General features: G+C 40.9%; 1 protein-coding gene across 3 annotated transcripts in view; it reads left to right on the top strand.

The window, feature by feature from the left end:
• LOC124803045 (TRAF3-interacting protein 1) overlaps positions 1-18,648 on the top strand; it is a 265,079-nt gene that overhangs the window by 77,550 nt on the left and 168,881 nt on the right. For all 3 annotated transcript variants that reach the window (XM_047264163.1, XM_047264162.1, XM_047264160.1), the window contains one exon: positions 8,432-8,549. In XM_047264163.1, the coding sequence (XP_047120119.1) occupies positions 8,453-8,549 (97 nt within the window). In that variant the 5' untranslated portion in view covers positions 8,432-8,452. The remainder of the gene's footprint in view (positions 1-8,431; positions 8,550-18,648) is intronic.

Raw genomic sequence — 18,648 nt, 5'->3', positions numbered from 1 at the left:
GGGGAGGAAGCTGTTTTTGTTATTGTTTTTGTTGTGGTCTTCAGTCCTGAGACTGGTTTGATGCAGCTCTCCATGATACCCTATCCTGTGCAAGCTTCTTCATCTCCCAGTACTTAGTGAAACCTACATCCTTCTGACTCTGCTTAGTGTATTCATCTCTTGGTCTCCCTCTACGATTTTTACCCTCCACACTGCCCTCCAATGCTAAATTTGTGATCCCTCGATGCCTCAGAACATGTCCTACTAAATGGCCCCTTCTTTTTGTCAAGTTGTGCCACAAACTCCTCTTTTCCCCAATTCTATTCAATACTTCATCATTAGTTACGTGATCTACCCATCTAATCTTCAGCATTCTTCTGTAGCACCACATTTCAAAAGCTTCCATTCTCTTCTTGTCCAAACTATTTATCATCCATGTTTCACTTCCATACATGGCTACACTCCATACAAATACTTTCAGAAACGACTTCCTAGCACTTAAATCTATACTCGATGTTAACAAATTTCTCTTATTCAGAAACGCTTTCCTTGCCATTGCAAGTCAACATTTTATATGTTCTCTACTTCAACCATCATCAGTTATTTTGCTCCACAAATAGCAAAACTCCTTTACTACTTTAAGTGTCTCATTTCCTAATCTAATTCCCTCAGCATCACCCGACTTAATTCGACTACATTCCATTATCCTCGTTTTGCTTTCATTGATGTTCATCTTATATCCTCCTTTCAAGACACTGTCCATTCCGTTCAACTGCTCTTCCAAGTCCTTTGCTGTCTCTGATATAATTACAGTGTCATCGGCAAACCTCAAAGTTTTTATTTCTTCTCCATGGATTTTAATACCTACTCTGAATTTTTCTTTTGTTTCCTTTACTGCTTGTTCAATATACAGATTGAATAATATTGAGGAGAAGCTACAACCCTGTCTCACTCCCTTCCCAACCACTGCTTCCCTTTCATGCTCCTCGACTCTTATAACTGCCATCTGGTTTCTGTACAAATTGTAAATAGCCTTTTGCTCCCTGTCTTTTACCCCTCCCACCTTCAGAATTTGAAAGAGAGTATTCCAGTCAATATTGTCAAAAGCTTTCTCTGAGTCTACAAAAGCTAGAAACGTAGGTTTGCCTTTCCTTAATCTTTCTTCTAAGATAAGTCGTAAGGTCAGTATTGCCTCACGTGTTCCAATATTTCTTTGGAATCCAAACTGATCTTCCCCAAGGTCGGCTTCTACTAGTTTTTCCATTCGTCTGTAAAGAATTTGCGTTAGTATTTTGCAGCCGTGATTTATTAAACGGATAGTTCGGTAATTTTCACATCTGTCAACACCTGCTTTCTTTGGGATTGGAATTATTATATTCTTCTTGAAGTCTGATGGTATTTCACATGTCTCATACATCTTGCTCACCAGATGGTAGAGTTTTGTCAGGACTGGCTCTCCCAAGGCCATCAGTAGTTCTAATGGAATGTTGTCTACTCCCGGGGCCTTATTTCTTTCGACTCAGGTCTTTCAGTGCTCTGTCGAACTCTTCACACAGTATCATATCTCCCATTTCATCTTCATCTGCAACGTCTTCCATTTCCATAATATTGTCCTCAAGTACATCGCCCTTGTATAGATCCTCTATATAGTCCTTCCACCTTTCTGCTTTCCCTTCTTTGCTTAGAACTGGGTTTCCATCTGAGCTCTTGATATTCATACAAGTGGTTCTCTTTTCTCCAAAGGTCTCTTTAATTTTCCTGTAGGCAGTATCTATCTTACCCCTAGTGAGATAACCCCCTACATCCTTACATCCAAAATCTTTGAGAAAGTAATATACATAAGAATCTGGAACTTCCTGGTATGCAAAAAAGTGATTTCGAAGGGGCAGTATGGGTTTGTCAAGGGGTCGTCCACCATTACAACAGCATCCAACTTAATCAAAGGTGTCACTCAAGCAATAGATAATAAAGAACATGTATGTGCCATCTTTCTGGCCTTACAAAAAGCATTTGACTGTGTTGATACGACCATATTGCTGGACAAACTGTGGAACTATGGCATTCGAGGCACAGCCCATAATCTGATGAGGTCCTACTTGATAAATAGGAAGCAGTTTGTGTCTATTAGAACTACAGAGGGAGCATACAAATCGAACACCACTGACATAAATTTTGGTATTCCACAGAGGTCAATATTAGGACCACTTTATTTTATTATTTTTGTTAATGATATTCAGTCCGTAACAATGCATGCAGCAGCTATATTATATGCAGACGATACCACATTAATATGCTGCAATCCAAGCTATTCGCAGCTCGAAGTGGAATCCAATACTGCAGCAGGCTTAATTCTGCAATATTTTAATGAAAACAAACTAAAATTAAACACAAATAAATCTGCCTATATTGAATTTGATCTTGGGAGGCAAAAAACTCATGAAAACCAAATCTTAATGGGTGACGAATACATTAAAAAACAATACTCGACCAAATTTCTTGGCCTGACACTTGATGCGGAGTTAAACTGGTCTGATCGTGTGAATGATATTTGCAAAAAACTATGTACTAACATATATGTCCTAAGAAAACTGACACCTTTTTGTAACATCACCACTCTGAGGCAAATATATTTTGCTCTATTTGAATCTCATCTAAGCTATGGGATAGAGGTATGGAGATCCAGCAGTATAGGTAATATGAAAAGTGTACTTATCTTACAAAAGAAGGCACTTAGAATTATGGGAAAGAAATGAGCCAGGAAGTCCTGCGGAAATTTGTTTAAAGAATTTAAAATACTAACTGTTCATAACCTATACGTGCTGAAGATAATCATTATGGCAGTAAACAGTAACAAAACACTTAATAAAGAAATACACAATCACAACACTAGAGGTAGAGAGAGACCCCACATCATCTCCCATAGAACAACACTTTATGATAAAAGCCCTCACTATGCAGACACAAAACTACTGAATTGCTTCCATCCTAATATCTCCAAATTGCCCATTACAAAACTAAAAAACAAAATTAAAATTATGGCTCCTAAACAATCCTGTATATTCAGTAGATGAGTTTCTAGATTTAGTACACTTGTATGATGGAAGACCATCTATCTAAAATTATATGTAATCTCAGATCTTAGACTGTGTCACAAACTGTAAATATTTTAATGTAAGATACGAATACTGTGTCAAAAACTATAGATTCCTTAATCTAAGTATGGCAATAACAATTTTTTAATGTATAGTCCATATATGTAACTCTGTTCTCTCTACTAAATTTAGAAAAAGTTGCGTAGATAAAAGTGCCAGTCAATAATATGTAACTGTAGTAAGTAAGGCTCTGACTTTTCTAGAAGACTGGAACAAAAAAAAAACCTTTTTTGTAATCAGTTGATGTTGGATCAAAATAAATAAATAAATAAATAAATTTGTCCTCTAGCCATCCCTGCTTAGCCATTTTGCATGGGAGGAAGCTATCATGCAAAAAAACTGTGGAAGCAACTATCTAGAAATGCAGAAATTACTGCTCGTCCTCTTTTTCAGTTCAGTTTATCTTATATAACCACTACTATTTGGTGGTGCATTTGAATTGTACTGAATTTTAGAGACAGGCATCAGTGTGGTAGACCTCGATGTAAATTTGGGTGTATGCAACTTTTTAAACCCATTTCATACATTAATGTGAAAATCAGTTGTTTCATACTATGAAGCAGGACAGCTAGAGTCCATACGCTGCCAATATCATTTATGAATTCGAACCCCTGAGAGACTGACGGTTTCTAAACTATGGAATATCCTCTCTTAAGTGACTACTAAAAGACTGCCTGAACCTGGTATTCATGTCCAGATCTGTTAATCTGAATGAATGACAACTCCATAAAGGTGAAATAATCAGTTGTAGGCTGATAGAAGATCATAAATTGGGGGTAGGCTTGCATTCAATGTATATGCAGCATGGATAGGAAGTGCAATTATGTAAAGTTGGTGCAGAGGAAGGAACTGTGTCTGCTAACTAGCAGGTGTACATGGCAGTGGGACATGGTTAGTGACTCCAGCACAAGAACAACACTTAGGGGAAGTTTGTCACAGTTATCACAATTGTCAAGATACAGATGTTCAGTCCCTTCTCTGAAACCAGAAACTGCAGATTGGACCCTAGGCAGTCGACCTTCAGATTGCTGACACAGCTACTTTGGCACAGTGTGCACACATTGTGTGCTTTTAGGTGGAATGTGTTTTCTGGTAATGATAGAGCGGTGAACAATATAAAAGTTAAATTTATAGCAGAAGTATTAAAAAATATATAACACTCTTCTTCAGAGATAGGGATTATTCTGCTGCCATTTCAGTATCACAAATCTTGGTGTATCGCTAACTTCAGTATGATAATCCTGTGGATTTCAAACTTTCAAAAGTTGTATTTACTTGTAAGAAGATATAACATGCTCCCATGAAGAGTGTACAAAGTCTAGCTAATATCCACCTTTCAGTTAATATGCAGCAATGTTTGCAGAATTTGGTAAAGGAACTTTCATATGATAAATGCTTATAGTGCAAGAACTCAATTACCAACAAAACCAATCACACTGTGTTTTGTGAGACTGTACGATAACACCGAGTAACAAAGTTCTTACATGTGTATTGTTTTCGGTAAAAACACGAAGTCTTGTCACTGATTCACTCAGCAGTTGCAAATATGTTTCTTCACACTCCACATATCAGCGTCTGGTTACACTGTATCCTACTTTGAAATAATTGGCCCATATATATGTAATGAGGCTGGGAGAGGTATAACTGTTAATATTTGCAACAATGTAAGCAAAGACAGATTCATACTTACCATAAAGAAGAAATGTCCGGTTGCAGACAGGCATAATTAAGTCACTCACATGTAGCTTTCGGCTCCAGCCTTCATCAGTAGAACACACACACACACACACACACACACACACACACACACACACACACACACACACACACACACACTGTTAATACTTGTCAGATATCGGAGAGGTTACAGAATTTCCTCACTCTAGAGCTGTGGTACGGTGGACTCTCTTGCTGGACAATGAGGTTTCAGTGAGATGGTGAGGCTGTATGTATTACTAGGATATATATGGGTGGGGTTCATAAATTGTTTCCAAGGGCTCATGATCTCTAGAGGAGGGTATATAGCATGTTCTCCACATTTACCCAGTTTAAGCGTATCTGACTTATTCCTGTGGGGCTATCTTATGTTGCATATCACATTAACAAACCTCAGAACATTATGCAGCTGAAGACTGCGGTTTGTGAGAGAAATCCAGCTATATTGCCCAGAATGGTTCACGCAGTGGTGTTTAACCTCTGTGGAATATTTGAAGGCTCTAGTAAAATTTTTAGGGAACATTTAATAGGTGAATAATAAATGTCACTGGTTGTAATATGCTAATGGCACTTTATTACATAAAAACATTGACACTTATGTTTACTGTTGTTATTAGGGAAATAAAACTGCTGCTTCATAGGGCCCACCTTATATAATGCAGAAAGTATTTGTTTAGATTTGCGTATGATTAATATAAATACCGGGTGATCAAAAGGTCAGTATAAATTTGAAAACTGAATAAATCACAGAATAATGTAGTTAGAGAGTACAAGTTGACACACATGTTTGGAATGACATGGGGTTTTATCAGAACCAAAAAATTACAAAAGTTCAAAAAATGTCAGACAGATGGCACTTCATCTGATCAGAATAGCAATAATTAGCATAACAAAGTAAGACAAAGCAAAGATGATGTTCTTTACAGGAAATGCTCAATATGTCCATCATTCCTCAACAATAGCTGTAGTCGAGGAATAATGTTGTGAATAGCACTGTAAAGTATGTCCGGAGTTATGGTGAGGCATTGGCATCGGATGTCGTCTTTCAGCATCCCTAGAGATGTCGGTCGATCATGATACACTTGCGACTTCAGGTAACCCCAAAGCCAATAATTGCACGGACTGAGGTCTGGGGACCTGGGAGGCCAAGCATGATGAAAGTGGTGGCTGAGCACACGATCATCAGCAAAAGACGCGCATTTGTCAGACATTTTGTGAACTTTGTTTTTTTTTTGTTCTAATAAAACCCCATGTCATTCCAAGCATGTGTGTCAATTTTTACCTCTCTATCTACATTATTCCGTGGTTTATTAAGTTTTCAAATTTATACTGACTTTTTGATCACCTGGTACATGGAGTAAGCAATATAAGAAGTCTTATGGATTCAAATGTCTTGCTTTTAAATGAATGCTAGTATTTTAGGATTGTCTATTCAGATCTCAGGGCTGATCAGATGGAAATAAGTGTCAGAGAGCTGCTCTAGAGACATACACTTATCAAGTAGCTGTTAGGATGATGATGATGATGATGTCATCAGTATTGAGATATATCAGTGGGATTTTCATTGTTGGTTTCCTTCTCATTCTGACCTCTTCATTTTGCCATGTTAAGGAATACATAGGATAAGTATCACTTCTGGACTGCCCGTGTGTACATCTTAAACTTTGTACTACACAGAAGTTTCTTAACTTTATTTGACTTGAATTGCTATGTATTACCTGTAATCTTAGTGTTGTGTTTGTGATGTTAGTGAAGCTACTCAGTTTAGCCACTTTTGGCTTTAAATAAATACCTTGTTATATGTATGAAAAAGCTGATAATATGAAAAAAGCTACCATGTTTCCAGTAGAGAAATGTTTTACATGTCAATGCATTTATTACATTTATTGAATCATACAGCTCCCTCATAAAAATGAACTTTCTAGTGAGAATGGAATACGAAAGTAATGTAACAACACTGTTTATGACAAAACTTAAATATCTACTTAACAGTCACTGAATTGGTAACAAGATGAGCTAAATTGATGGAAATATTAATAGAAAAAATATTATGATTGAATGTTTGTTTTTGGGAGTCAAAAATTTAGGCCAAAAGTAAAATGGAAACAACTATTGAGGTAGGCAATAATTCTCCCTGATTTTTAAATTAAATAACAGTGATGCACAGATCATTGGAAGAGTGCAACAAAGAATTTTATACAAAAGCTGGTAACAGATGGTGCTGTACTCTGTCCACCATGTCAGTGTGCATAAATAGGCAGTCTTTGCAATCACATCACAATCTTTTTTAAAATGTTCATCACTCACAGTAGGGGCACGGTGCAAATGAACAGTGAAATTTGATGTCACATCTTGTGTCTCGGTGGAAATGAATTCAGTCACCGCACATCCTGATGACTTGAGCTCATCCAGCATGGTGGGATGGTCCCAGTAGGTTGTGTCTTTCAATGTAACCTACAAATAGTAGCCACAAGGAGTCAGATCATGTGAATGTGGCAGCCAATTCACACCTGTGCCTGTAAATTTGGTGTAGTCCTATACACTGGACATGTGCTTCATTTGTGAACCAGATGTAGCCAACATAAAATTTTTCGTTATCTGTAATTGTGAGAACGTTGTTTCAAAGTCAGGTCTTTGTCACCCAGCAGCTACAGGTATGATACAGTGACATTAGGTTTTGAATAGAAATGTGTAGACCATTTCTCACTATTGTATGTATGCTGGAACACTTCAAATCAGTCTCTGCCGGAATTCTTCAGACGGATTTTCTCATATGTTGCTGAGTAAGTCCAGATACTGTAGAAACATTTTCAGGAGTAACTACAATTGGCATGGGGTCAATATTCTCAGCTAGATCAGCCACGCTACATTTCCATTTGAATTTGGCAAAGAGCTTTTGAATGCCTTGGGTCCTTTTAGAACATCAAATTGTGTATTAATATTGCACCATATTGCCATAATACTGTGTTCTAACCTATGATATTCCACTACCAGAAACACATGTTATTCAATGGAATATATGATTTCACCTCTTTCTTTGGTACGCTACCCTCCACGACTGTGGATTGATTGCTCTTGGCTTCATAGTAGTATTTTTAGGCACTACGTATTGCGATTGCAGTTCCACCCTCAGTATGAAACTGTTACAGCTTTCACAACAAACATACTGTTTATTGTTTTCTTCTCTTGATCTTTTTTCTCCATGACATTAATTTTTAAATTTTACAGCCCTCAATGTTCTCCTTTACAATGGGATGTACAGAAACCCCCTTCATGGAACTCATCACCCCAATTCTTCAGCTGCTGTATGTCCTGTATTTTCATTCCTCAGTTTTTTTGCACTTCACTTTGTCTCTACGAAGGTGCATCTGTGATCATAATCTTTGGTCATATTTCAATATAAACTGGATTTCTCCCAATGAATAATTTGTATAAATATTCTTGTAGAACAAGCTGTTGTTGCAAAGTTTTAATTTTGTTCCTGTCAGCCTGCTTGAGGCACTTTGGTGTTTCTTTTCTATCTCAGCACAGTTCACTGCTGTTTTCACTGAGACTATTACAAATGTTATCTATTTTTGTTTAAGGTCATTCGAGAAACTGGGTTCATGAATGGAGTTTTCTCTCCGGATGAACTTAATCATGAAAATATAAAGGACAAGGAAAGCAAAATAGCCTTTTTGCAGAAATTAATTGAGACAGTGAGTAAGTATGAAGGTTCTGTTCATATCAGTTTTATTTGCACACACTGTTCATGCAACATGCTTTATATGGATGATATCAATTTGGTTGTTAATACTCCTAAGCCAGAACTAATAGAAAGACAGCAAAGTGTGTCCTTTAAGTTAAATATATGTCATTTAGCAAAAAAGTGACTTTTAGTAATGTTTGCTTTTCTATTAGGCCCATAAACATCAACTATAGTGTAGCATAGATAAAAATTACCTACTTTGCACCTTACCATTTAGTCAAGCATCGTCCATCCAAAAAATTCCAAGGCTGATTTAATTCCCAGTGAATAAGTAATGTCTGTGCAGTAACTACAGTTGCAACTTGAACTAACAACTGTAAACAACAGATGTGCGTTCAACAAGTTTTGAGCAGGCGGTTTTAAGTAGTGGACATGTGGCCTTAGTGTGTCGATGTTGTGCTCCAAATCAAAATAGAGCAACATGTCTAAATCACATGACTTTTGAAGATTAGAGAAGTATGTTCAAATTTTGCCCGCACACATTGATTCCCAAACAAAAATGACAACATGTGGATGCACACCGCTATGGGATTGAAATTTAAAATGTGAACAATTCTTCTCTTAGAAATATCACAGTTGACAATACTTCTTGTTATCAATATGACCTACCACAAAATGACAGAGTGCAGAAATCAACATAAAAGGTCAACACTTTCACCACATAATTGACGTTCAAGCAAATGTGACAAGGTTGAACAACATCCCAAGGAAGGGCTTTTGTTATAGCTGCACATGGGTGTATGAAAGTTCTGTGCATTGTATTCAAAAAAGGGGGAAAGGGGGGGGGGGAGGTGGAGCCAGTAGAACACCTTAAATGTTAAGACCACCACCTTAACTTTTCTCTAATTTTTTATTAGTCCAATCTCGAAACTTTTTGGACTGATGGACTAAGTTAAAGAAATGTCATTGAGGTACCTGATTTGAGATTTGTTTAGTCTTGAAAAATAAGTAGACCACCCATTTAAAAAAATACTGAATGAAACACAAAAAAATGCATTTTAAGAAAATGAATGTTTTGTCAGAAAAGAAGCTTTCGGCCAACAAGGCCTTTGTCAAAACTAGATGTCACACACACACACACACACACACACACACACACACACACACACACACACTCAACTCTCTCTCTCTCTCTCTCTCTCTCTCTCTCTCTCTCTCTCTCTCTCTCTCTCGGCAGCTGAAGCCACACCATAAATAGCACCAGCAGCGCAACTGGGTGGCGTAAGGAGGAGGCTGGGGCAGGGAGGAGGAAGGATTGCAGGGTAGGGGTGGGGGAGTGGTTAAGTGCTGCCAGGCAGAGTGCAAGGACGAGGTAGAGAGAGGGCAGGGCAGCTAGGTGCAGTTGAGAGGGTAGGCGTAGGGTGGGGGAAAAGTGGGAGAGGGGAGGGAGAGGGGCCGCTATCGGAAAATAAGTAAAAAAGACTGGGTGCGTTGGTGGAATAGAGGGCTGTGTAGAACTGTAATGGGAATGGGGGAAGGGGAAAGATGAGTGAGGACAATGACTAATGGAGGCTGAGGCCAGGAGGATTACGGGAATGTAGGATATACTGCAGGGAGAGTTCCCACCTGCACAGTTCAGAAAAGTTGGCCATTCATGCGGACAGACTGTTGGTTGTCATGCTCAGATAGAAAGCAGCGCAGTGGTTGCAGCTTAGCTTGTAGATCACATGACTGGTTTCACAGGTATTCCTGCCTTTGACAGGATAGGTGATGTTTCTGACGAGAGTGGAGTAGGTGGTGGTAGGAGGATGTATGAAACAGGTGTTACATTTAGGTCTCTTACTGGGATATGAGCCGTGAGGTAACAGTTTGGGTGCAGGTATTGTGTAGGGATGGAAAAATATATTGTGTATGTTCAGTGGACAGTGGAATACCACTCTTGGAGGGGTGGGGAGGTTAGTGGGCAGGATATTTCTTATCTCATGGCACGCTGACAGGTAGTCGAAACCCTGGCAAATATGTAATTCAGTTGCTCTAATCCAGGTGGTACTGAGTTACAAGAGGAAAGCTCCTCTGTGGCCAGACCGTGACACCTTGGGAGATGGTGGGCCACCCTGCTCACTTCCTACTCCCGCCAAGGAGTACCATTGTCCACTACCTCTACAACAACCTCCACTCCCCCTCCCGTTCCCTCATAACTGACAAACTCTGTCTCGAAGACCTGCTACATTTACCCCACTCTCAAAAACTCCCACTACCACACAGAATCCAAAACCTAAACAGACCCAAAACAAAATCATGAACCTTTCCTCCAAAAGCCTTAGCCCCGCAGTAACATCTGTCCTTTTGAGAGGCATCACCTTTTGCCCCACTCCCAAATTCAGTCATGCTGGGCTGGTTAAAGACCTTTTCTCCTTCTCCTAGTGCATACAGTGGAAACACTTTTTTGCCGACTACATTACCCGTAAGACTCAACCAGAGACCAAAGTTGAACCCTGCCTGAATCAGTTCACTCCTGCATCCAACTGTGATCCACCCCCACTGCCTCCAAATCAGCCCCTGTTAACTTTGCAGAATTTCTTGGCTCACCATCATTCCCCAAACCCCTTAACATGCAAACTAACCTTACATCCACAGAAAGAACTGCAATCCATCTTCTAAAAACTGATCCCGACCTTATAATTCTACTTGCAGACAAAGGCTCCACCACTTTTGTTTTGAACCGCATGGATTACCTGGCAGAAGGACTCTGCCAGCTGTTAGATACATCTACCTACAAACCTTGTCACAGTAATGTCATTCCAGAAATCCAGCATGATCTTCAGTCTCTCCTCAAATCCTTAGGCCCATCCCACACCTCTCCCCAGAGTCCTCTATCTCCTCACACCTACCACTCCCCACACTCTTACCTTTGACATGCTTTGTAAGTTCATATACCGAACCACCCAGGACTCCCCATTTTGGTCGGTTACTGTGCCCCCACTGAGAGAATGTCTGCTCTCATAAACCAACACGTCCAGCCTATTACCTGGAACCTACCCTCCTATATAAAAGACACCAACTATTTCCTCCACCAAACTCCACAGTTCCTGTCCATTTACCACATGGTGCCTTGCTCATCACTATTGAAGCCACCTCCCTTCATTCTAACCTAATACCCATGACCTTAGTGCTATTGGATACTATCTTGCCCAATGCCTGACAGATTCGAAACCACCAACCTTCTTCCTAGTCACCATGATTAACTATATCTTCACCCACAATTACTTCTCCTTTGAAGACATTACCTGCAAACAAATCCATTGTACAGTTAGGGGCACCTGTCTGGCACCATCGTGCACCAAACTATTCATGGGTCATCTAGAGGAATCCTTCCTAAACACCCAGATTCCTAAACCCCTCACCTGGTTCAGATTCATTGATGATCTCTTTGCGATCTGGATCAAGGGTCAGGACACCCCATCCACATTCCTCCAGAACCTCAACTACTTCTCCCCCATTCGCTTCACCTGGTACTGCTGAAGCCAATAAGCCACAATCCTATATGTTGACCTCCACCTCAAAGATGGCTACATCAGTATCTCTGTCCATATCAAATCTACACTGTGTGTCAAAAGTATCCGAACAACTGGCTGAAAATGCTGGAATTCGGTATGGTGATGGCCCACCCTTGGCTTTGATGACAGTTTCCACTCTTGCAGGCATACGTTCAATCAGGTACTGGAAACTTTCTTGGGGAATGGCAGCCCATTCTTCACAGAGTGCTGCACTGAGGAGAGGTATCGATGGCAGTCAGTGAGGTCTGGCATGCAGTCAGTGTGCCAAAACATCACAAAGGTGTTTTGTAGGATTCAGTTCACAACTCTGTGCAGGTCAGTCTATTACAGGGATGTCATTGGCGTGTAACCACTTCACCACACACCGTGCATTACGAACAGGTGTTTGATTGTGTTGAAAGATCCAATCGCCATCCCCAAATTGCTCTTCAACAGTGGGAAGCAAGAAGGTGCTTGAAATATCAATGTAGGCCTATGCTGTGATAGTGCCATGCAAAACAAGGGGTGCAACCCCCTCCGTGAAAAACACGACCACAACACAACACTGTCTCAGAATTTTACTGTTGGCACTACACACACTGGTAGATCATGTTCACTGGGCACTCGCCATACCCACAACCTTCATTAGATCGCCACATTGTCTTCTGTGATTTGTCACCCCACACAACATTTCTCCACTGTTCAGTTGTCCAATGTTTATGCTCCTTTCACCAAGCAAGGCATCGTTTGGCATTTACCGGCATGATGAGCTTATGAGCAGCCGCTTGACCATGAAATCCAAGTTTTCTCACCTCCTGCCTAACTGTCATAGTACTTGGGGTGGATCCTGAAGCAGTTTGGAATTCTTGTGTGATTGTCTGTATAGATGTCTGCCTATTACACATTTTGACCTTCTTCAACTGTCGGCGGTCTCTGTTGGTCAACAGATAAGGTTGGCCTGTACGCTTTTGTGCTGTACATGCCCCTTCACGTTTTCAATTTGCTATCACATCAGAAACAGTGGATCTAGGCATGTTTAGGAGTGTGGAAATCTCGCGTACAGACCTATGACACAAGTGACACCCAATCATCTTACCACGTTTGAAGTCTGTGAGTTCTGCGGAGTGCCCCATTCTGCTCTCGCACGATATCTATTGACTACTGAGGTCACTGATATGGAGTACCTGGCAGTAGGTGTCAGCATGATGCACCTAATATGAAATCAGTATGTTTTTGGGGGTGTCCAGATACTTTTGATCACATAGTGGACTAACCACCAGCAATACCTCCACTTCAAGAGCTGCCACTCATTCCATATCAAGAAATCCCTTCCATACAGCCTAGCCACCCATTGTGATTACATTTGCAGTGATGAGCGGTCCCTCTTTAAGTACACCGAGGGCTTCTCTGAGGCCTTTACAGACCATAATTATTCCCCCAACCTTGTACAAAAACAAATCTCCTGTGCCTTATTTTTCAATCACTCACCACCTTCCAAAATCCCACTGTTCAACCACAGAGGAGCATTCCACTCGTAACTTAGTACTACTGAGTACTGGAGCACTGAAATACATTCTCCACCAGGGTTTCGTCTTGTCATGCCATGAGATGAAAATTGTCCTGCCCACTATCCTTCCCATCCATCCTACAGTGGTATTCCACCGTCCACTGAACCTACACAATTTCCTCGTCTATGTCTATGCAGCCCCTTACCTCATGGTTCATATAGCTGTAATAGACCTAGATACAAGACCTGTTGCACACATCCTCCCAACACCGCCTACTCCAGTCTGGCCACAAACATCACCTATCTCATCAGAAGCAGAGCTACCTGTGAAACCAGTCATGTTATCTACAAGCTACGCTGCAACCACTGTGCTGCAGTCTATATGGACATGACAACCAAAAAGCTGTCTGTCCACATGAATGGCCACCGACAAACTGTGGCCAAGAAACAGGGGAACCATTCTGTTGCTGAGCATGCCGCCCAACATGACATTCTTCATTTCAGTGACTGCTTCAAGCCTGCGCCATATGGATCGTTCCCAACAACAGCAGCTTTTCTGAACTGCGCAAGTGGGCACTCTCCCTGGAATATATCCTACATTCCTGTAACTCTCCTGGCCTCAACCTTCATTAGTCATTGTCCTCTCCCATATAGCCCCTTCCCTATTCCTATTCCTGCAATATACAGCCCTCTATTCCACCTACTCGACCAGTCTTTTTACTTCTCTCCTTTTCTGCTAGCCCCCCCCCCCCCCCCCACCACACCACCTGCCCTCTGTCTAGCCTCCTAACTGCACCTAGCTGTCCTACTGTCTCTCCACCTCATCCCTGCCCCTATCCTACTATCCCTTCCCGTACCTGCCCCAGCCTCCTCCTTACACCCACCCATTCGCCACTCTCATCATGCACTGGTGCTGCACCGAGCGAGGTGGCCCAGTGGTTAAACACTGGACTCGCATTCAGGAGGACGACGGTTCAATCCCACGTCCGGCCATCCTGATTTAGGTTTTCCGTGATTTCCCTAAATCGCTCCAGGCAAATGCCGGGATGGTTCCTTTCAAAGGGCACGGCCGACTTCCTTCCCCGTCCATCCCTAATCCGATGAGACCGATGACCTCGCTGTCTGGTCTCCTTCCCCAAAACAACCCAAGCCAACTGGTGCTGCTGCTCACAGTGTGTTTTCAGTTGCCTGAGACTGCAGTCGTGTGTGTGTGTGTGTGTGTGTGTGTGTGTGTGTCATCTATAGTTGACGAAAGCCTTAATATCTGAAAGCTTATTTTGTGACAGGCTTTTTATTGTGCCTATCTACCACTCAGCATCTCCACTATATGGTGAGTAGCATGTGTATATTGATTTGATTTGTTTGTACTGAGACAGTTATTAAACATTTAAATGCAAAGTATGATTTACAGCAAAATAAGCAGTTTCAAAAATTGAATTAATTAAGTTTTCTGTAAAAATTGTTCTGCAGTATTTCAGAATATTAACAGTGTTTTAGAGCATTAACAATGTTTAAAAATGAAGGGGGGACCAGTGGCTAATTCCGGCGTTTAAATATGTAATCATTGATGTTTAATCGTATATTTATTACCATATTTCAGCAATAGTGTATTTGTAGCATTTTTGTTAAGATAAAACAATCTGTTATTGTATTTTGGCATTATAGTTTTATATTATTGTCAGTAATAATGTGAAGTTATGTACACCATTTAAATATTCCCCAAGTGTGTACGTTGGTGTCAGTAGCAAACGTGCTTCCAGTACTAAGTATTGAACTTTATTGATGACCCTGCCTTCAGATTTATACTTGATTGTGATTATATGTGATGTTTGGTGGAGATGCTGGGTACTTCAAAACATCTGCATCACCATGGCTCTAATTCATCAGTGTAAGAATTTCCTGTATGAACAGGAACCAGAACCCAAGCATTACACTGTTCCTAAGATTCATATAGTCAGGAGACATTTGGATTCCAAAACATCAGTAAATCAGCTGCACATCAGGCATCAATTAGTATTTTCCAGATAAGCTGGTCAGGACCTAATAAAATGGCTGTGAGCAGAGGTGGAATGATATCGTGTTGGAAGATACTATCATTTCTGGAAGAAATGTGTATTTTTATGTGAATGGCACAACCCAACAGTGGTTTGAGTACAAAGAAGAGAAGCTCAATAACTGGGAAAAATTCCAGGCTGAACTGAAGAAAACATTTGGGGACAATTGCATGTTCACTTACTGGTAGAACAATTGAAGAACAGGGCCATGCATCTTGGGTAAATGACACATTTGAACATACAGAATGTTTTGGTTGTGTGCCACATTATGAATCTTAACATGACAGAAGCCAAAAAATCTCACATTTGATGAAAGGAGTTGTACAGGACATGTACTAAGTTCTTCTGCTAAAAGGTGTCACAACAGAGGAATTCTTCAAGTGGTGCCATCAAATTGAGGAAATTAACAGAAAAAAAGGAGTTGAATGAAAGATATATGACCAACTGCCAAATGTGATCCCTATGGCAGTTGTGGAAGACCACCACACGCTCACCTCTCTCGTACGCCAGGTAGTTTGGTTGGGTTGTTTTGTGGGAGGAGACAGACAGCGAGGTCATTGGTCTCATTGGATTAGGGAAGGAAGTTGGCCATGCCCTTTCATAGGAACCATCCCGGCGTTTCCTGGAACGATTTAGGGAAATCACAGAAAACTTAAATCAGGATGGCCGGACACGGGATTGAACCATTGTCCTCCCGAATGCGAGTCCAGGGTGCTAACCACTGCGCCACCTCGCTCGGTTGCCAGTTAGTAAGAGAAGAGATACAGAACTTTATGGCAGCCACAGATGTACTGAGTATACAAAAGATAGCATCCTTCATTGTTGACCCAGTATGTCAGGAGGTAATACAAATGTTGAAGAAGAGGTGTATTGATCTTTAGTACAAGTCTCCACCACCAACTGAACATGTCAAGAACAATGGACTCAACTGACTTATACCACCGCCATCAAGTGGCAACCCAGCACCTGTCCAATGTGGGTGCAACCAACTCCTATGCCAAGTAGATGCCTCAGAGAAGGACGGACCTTGGGAGGACAATTTGTTGTTGTGTTTCCATTGTGGATGCCGTGGGCATGTTGTATGCTAGTGCAGAGAAAGAAGAATATTTGATGGCTATTGTGCTGCAAGACTTCAACCATAACAACGGTACTGTTCATGCCAGTCAGCTGCTGACAATTGTAGTCAACCTGTGGACCGAAGCTGATTGCCGCACTCTAGACAAGGTCGCTCCCCAACACACCGTACACAGTACTTATCGCCTTACAGAGGCACAAGTCAGTCACCTAGCCACAAGCTTCAGGAAAATGAAGTGAGGTGACCATCCATTGAGGTAAGGCCTCCACAGAAGCAAATATTGCATGTATGTGCCAGCCATCAAGATGTCAGGAAATCCCATTGACATCATCATCGTCGGCCAACCTGTCCAGTGCTAGTCAACTCGAGGACTTGCTACTCTATACTGTTGGTTGTTTATTGTTGTCAATTAAAGAAGATTATGTTTTGCAATATGAAAGTGATTTGCTGAAGGTCACAAATGGGAAATATCTCTAGCAAACAGGAACATGTATTACAAGACTATCTATCAATGGCAGAACTCTGCCATTTGAATTTGTCGTTTTAACAGAATGCAGTCATAACGTTATTCTCGGATGTGACTTCTTGCAGGCATCACAAGCAGTTTTAGACTGTGGAAGGTGAGAACTCTGGACAATTGAAACTATTCCAGCAAGCGCACATAACAGAGATTGCTGTAGGGAATTGTTGCCATTGAAACATTGCTATCCCACCATCACCAATGAGACAAGTTCTAGTTGTCAGTCAAGAAGCTCAATTGAGCTGTCAAAATTTTATCAACTGCTAAAAGTTGCTCATGCTTGCAAAAGGAACCTAAACACCAGTGACAATCATAAAGGCTGCAGTTCGTAATGGAGAAATTTGGATCATTAATCATCAAAAGGAGCTATAGCTGCTCCCTAAAGGTAAGTGTGTAGGGGCAACTTAGTATTATTGAGGAAGAATTGTGCTCTGCTATCACTACAGAAAATACAAGGTAAGAAGCTACTATCTAGCTGCCAATGTGATCTGATCTGACCTGACCAAAGAACAATGTTGGCGAGTGATAGCCATTCCACACCAGTTTGTGGATGCCTTCAAATCAGCACTGGCAAAAGGACAGAGCGAAAGGTGCATTGTAAAACACAGTATCAACAGTGGTGATCATCCACCAATTAGCTATGGCTCGTATAGGATGTTGCTGGCTTAACAACAGATGATCTGTTCAGAAATGGAGAATATGGTGCAAGATGACACCATTGAACCATTAGAGAGCCTTTTCTCCTCTACTGTGGTCCTTGTGAAGATGGAGGGTGGCACATGGTGTTTCTGCGTCAGGTGCTGACGACTCAAGAAAATAATGTAGAAAGATGTCTATCCAGTAATTTGCATGGACGACACCCAAGATTGCTTGAAAGGAGCAGAGTATTTCTCAACTACGGACAGGCTATTGGTATATCAAGGTTGATGAAGCTGATTGGGAAAAGACTGCCTCCATAACTCCTGATGGCCTGTGTGTTTTGAGCTATGAAATGCTCCAACCACCTTCAAACATATGATTGACAATCTGCTTTGACACCTGAAATGAATGACGTCTTTGATGGCTGGATGACATTTTTATTTTTTAAAAGACATTTGAAGAACATCTAATCTGCCTGACAAATGTGTTGAAGTGTGTTCAAACTGGAGGTTTCATCTTGAATCCAGAACAAGACTTTTTTTGTCACCCAAGAATTAAAATCTTTTGAATCATGGTGAATGGTGATGGAGTTGATCCAAATCCAGAGAAAATAAGAGCAACCACAGATTTCCCGACCCCTTGACACATCCCTGATGTGAGAAGTTTTCTCGGGATGTGTTCATACTAACAGCGATTAATAAAGGACTTTTGTACCAAGACGTGTCCCTTGCAATAACTATTGCAGGGAGATGTCAAATTTTCCCGGAACAAGGTGCAAGAAA

Source organism: Schistocerca piceifrons, chromosome 6 (genome assembly GCF_021461385.2).
Source record: "Schistocerca piceifrons isolate TAMUIC-IGC-003096 chromosome 6, iqSchPice1.1, whole genome shotgun sequence".
Lineage (NCBI taxonomy): Eukaryota > Metazoa > Arthropoda > Insecta > Orthoptera > Acrididae > Schistocerca > Schistocerca piceifrons.
This window is presented reverse-complemented; position numbering and strand designations above follow the sequence as displayed.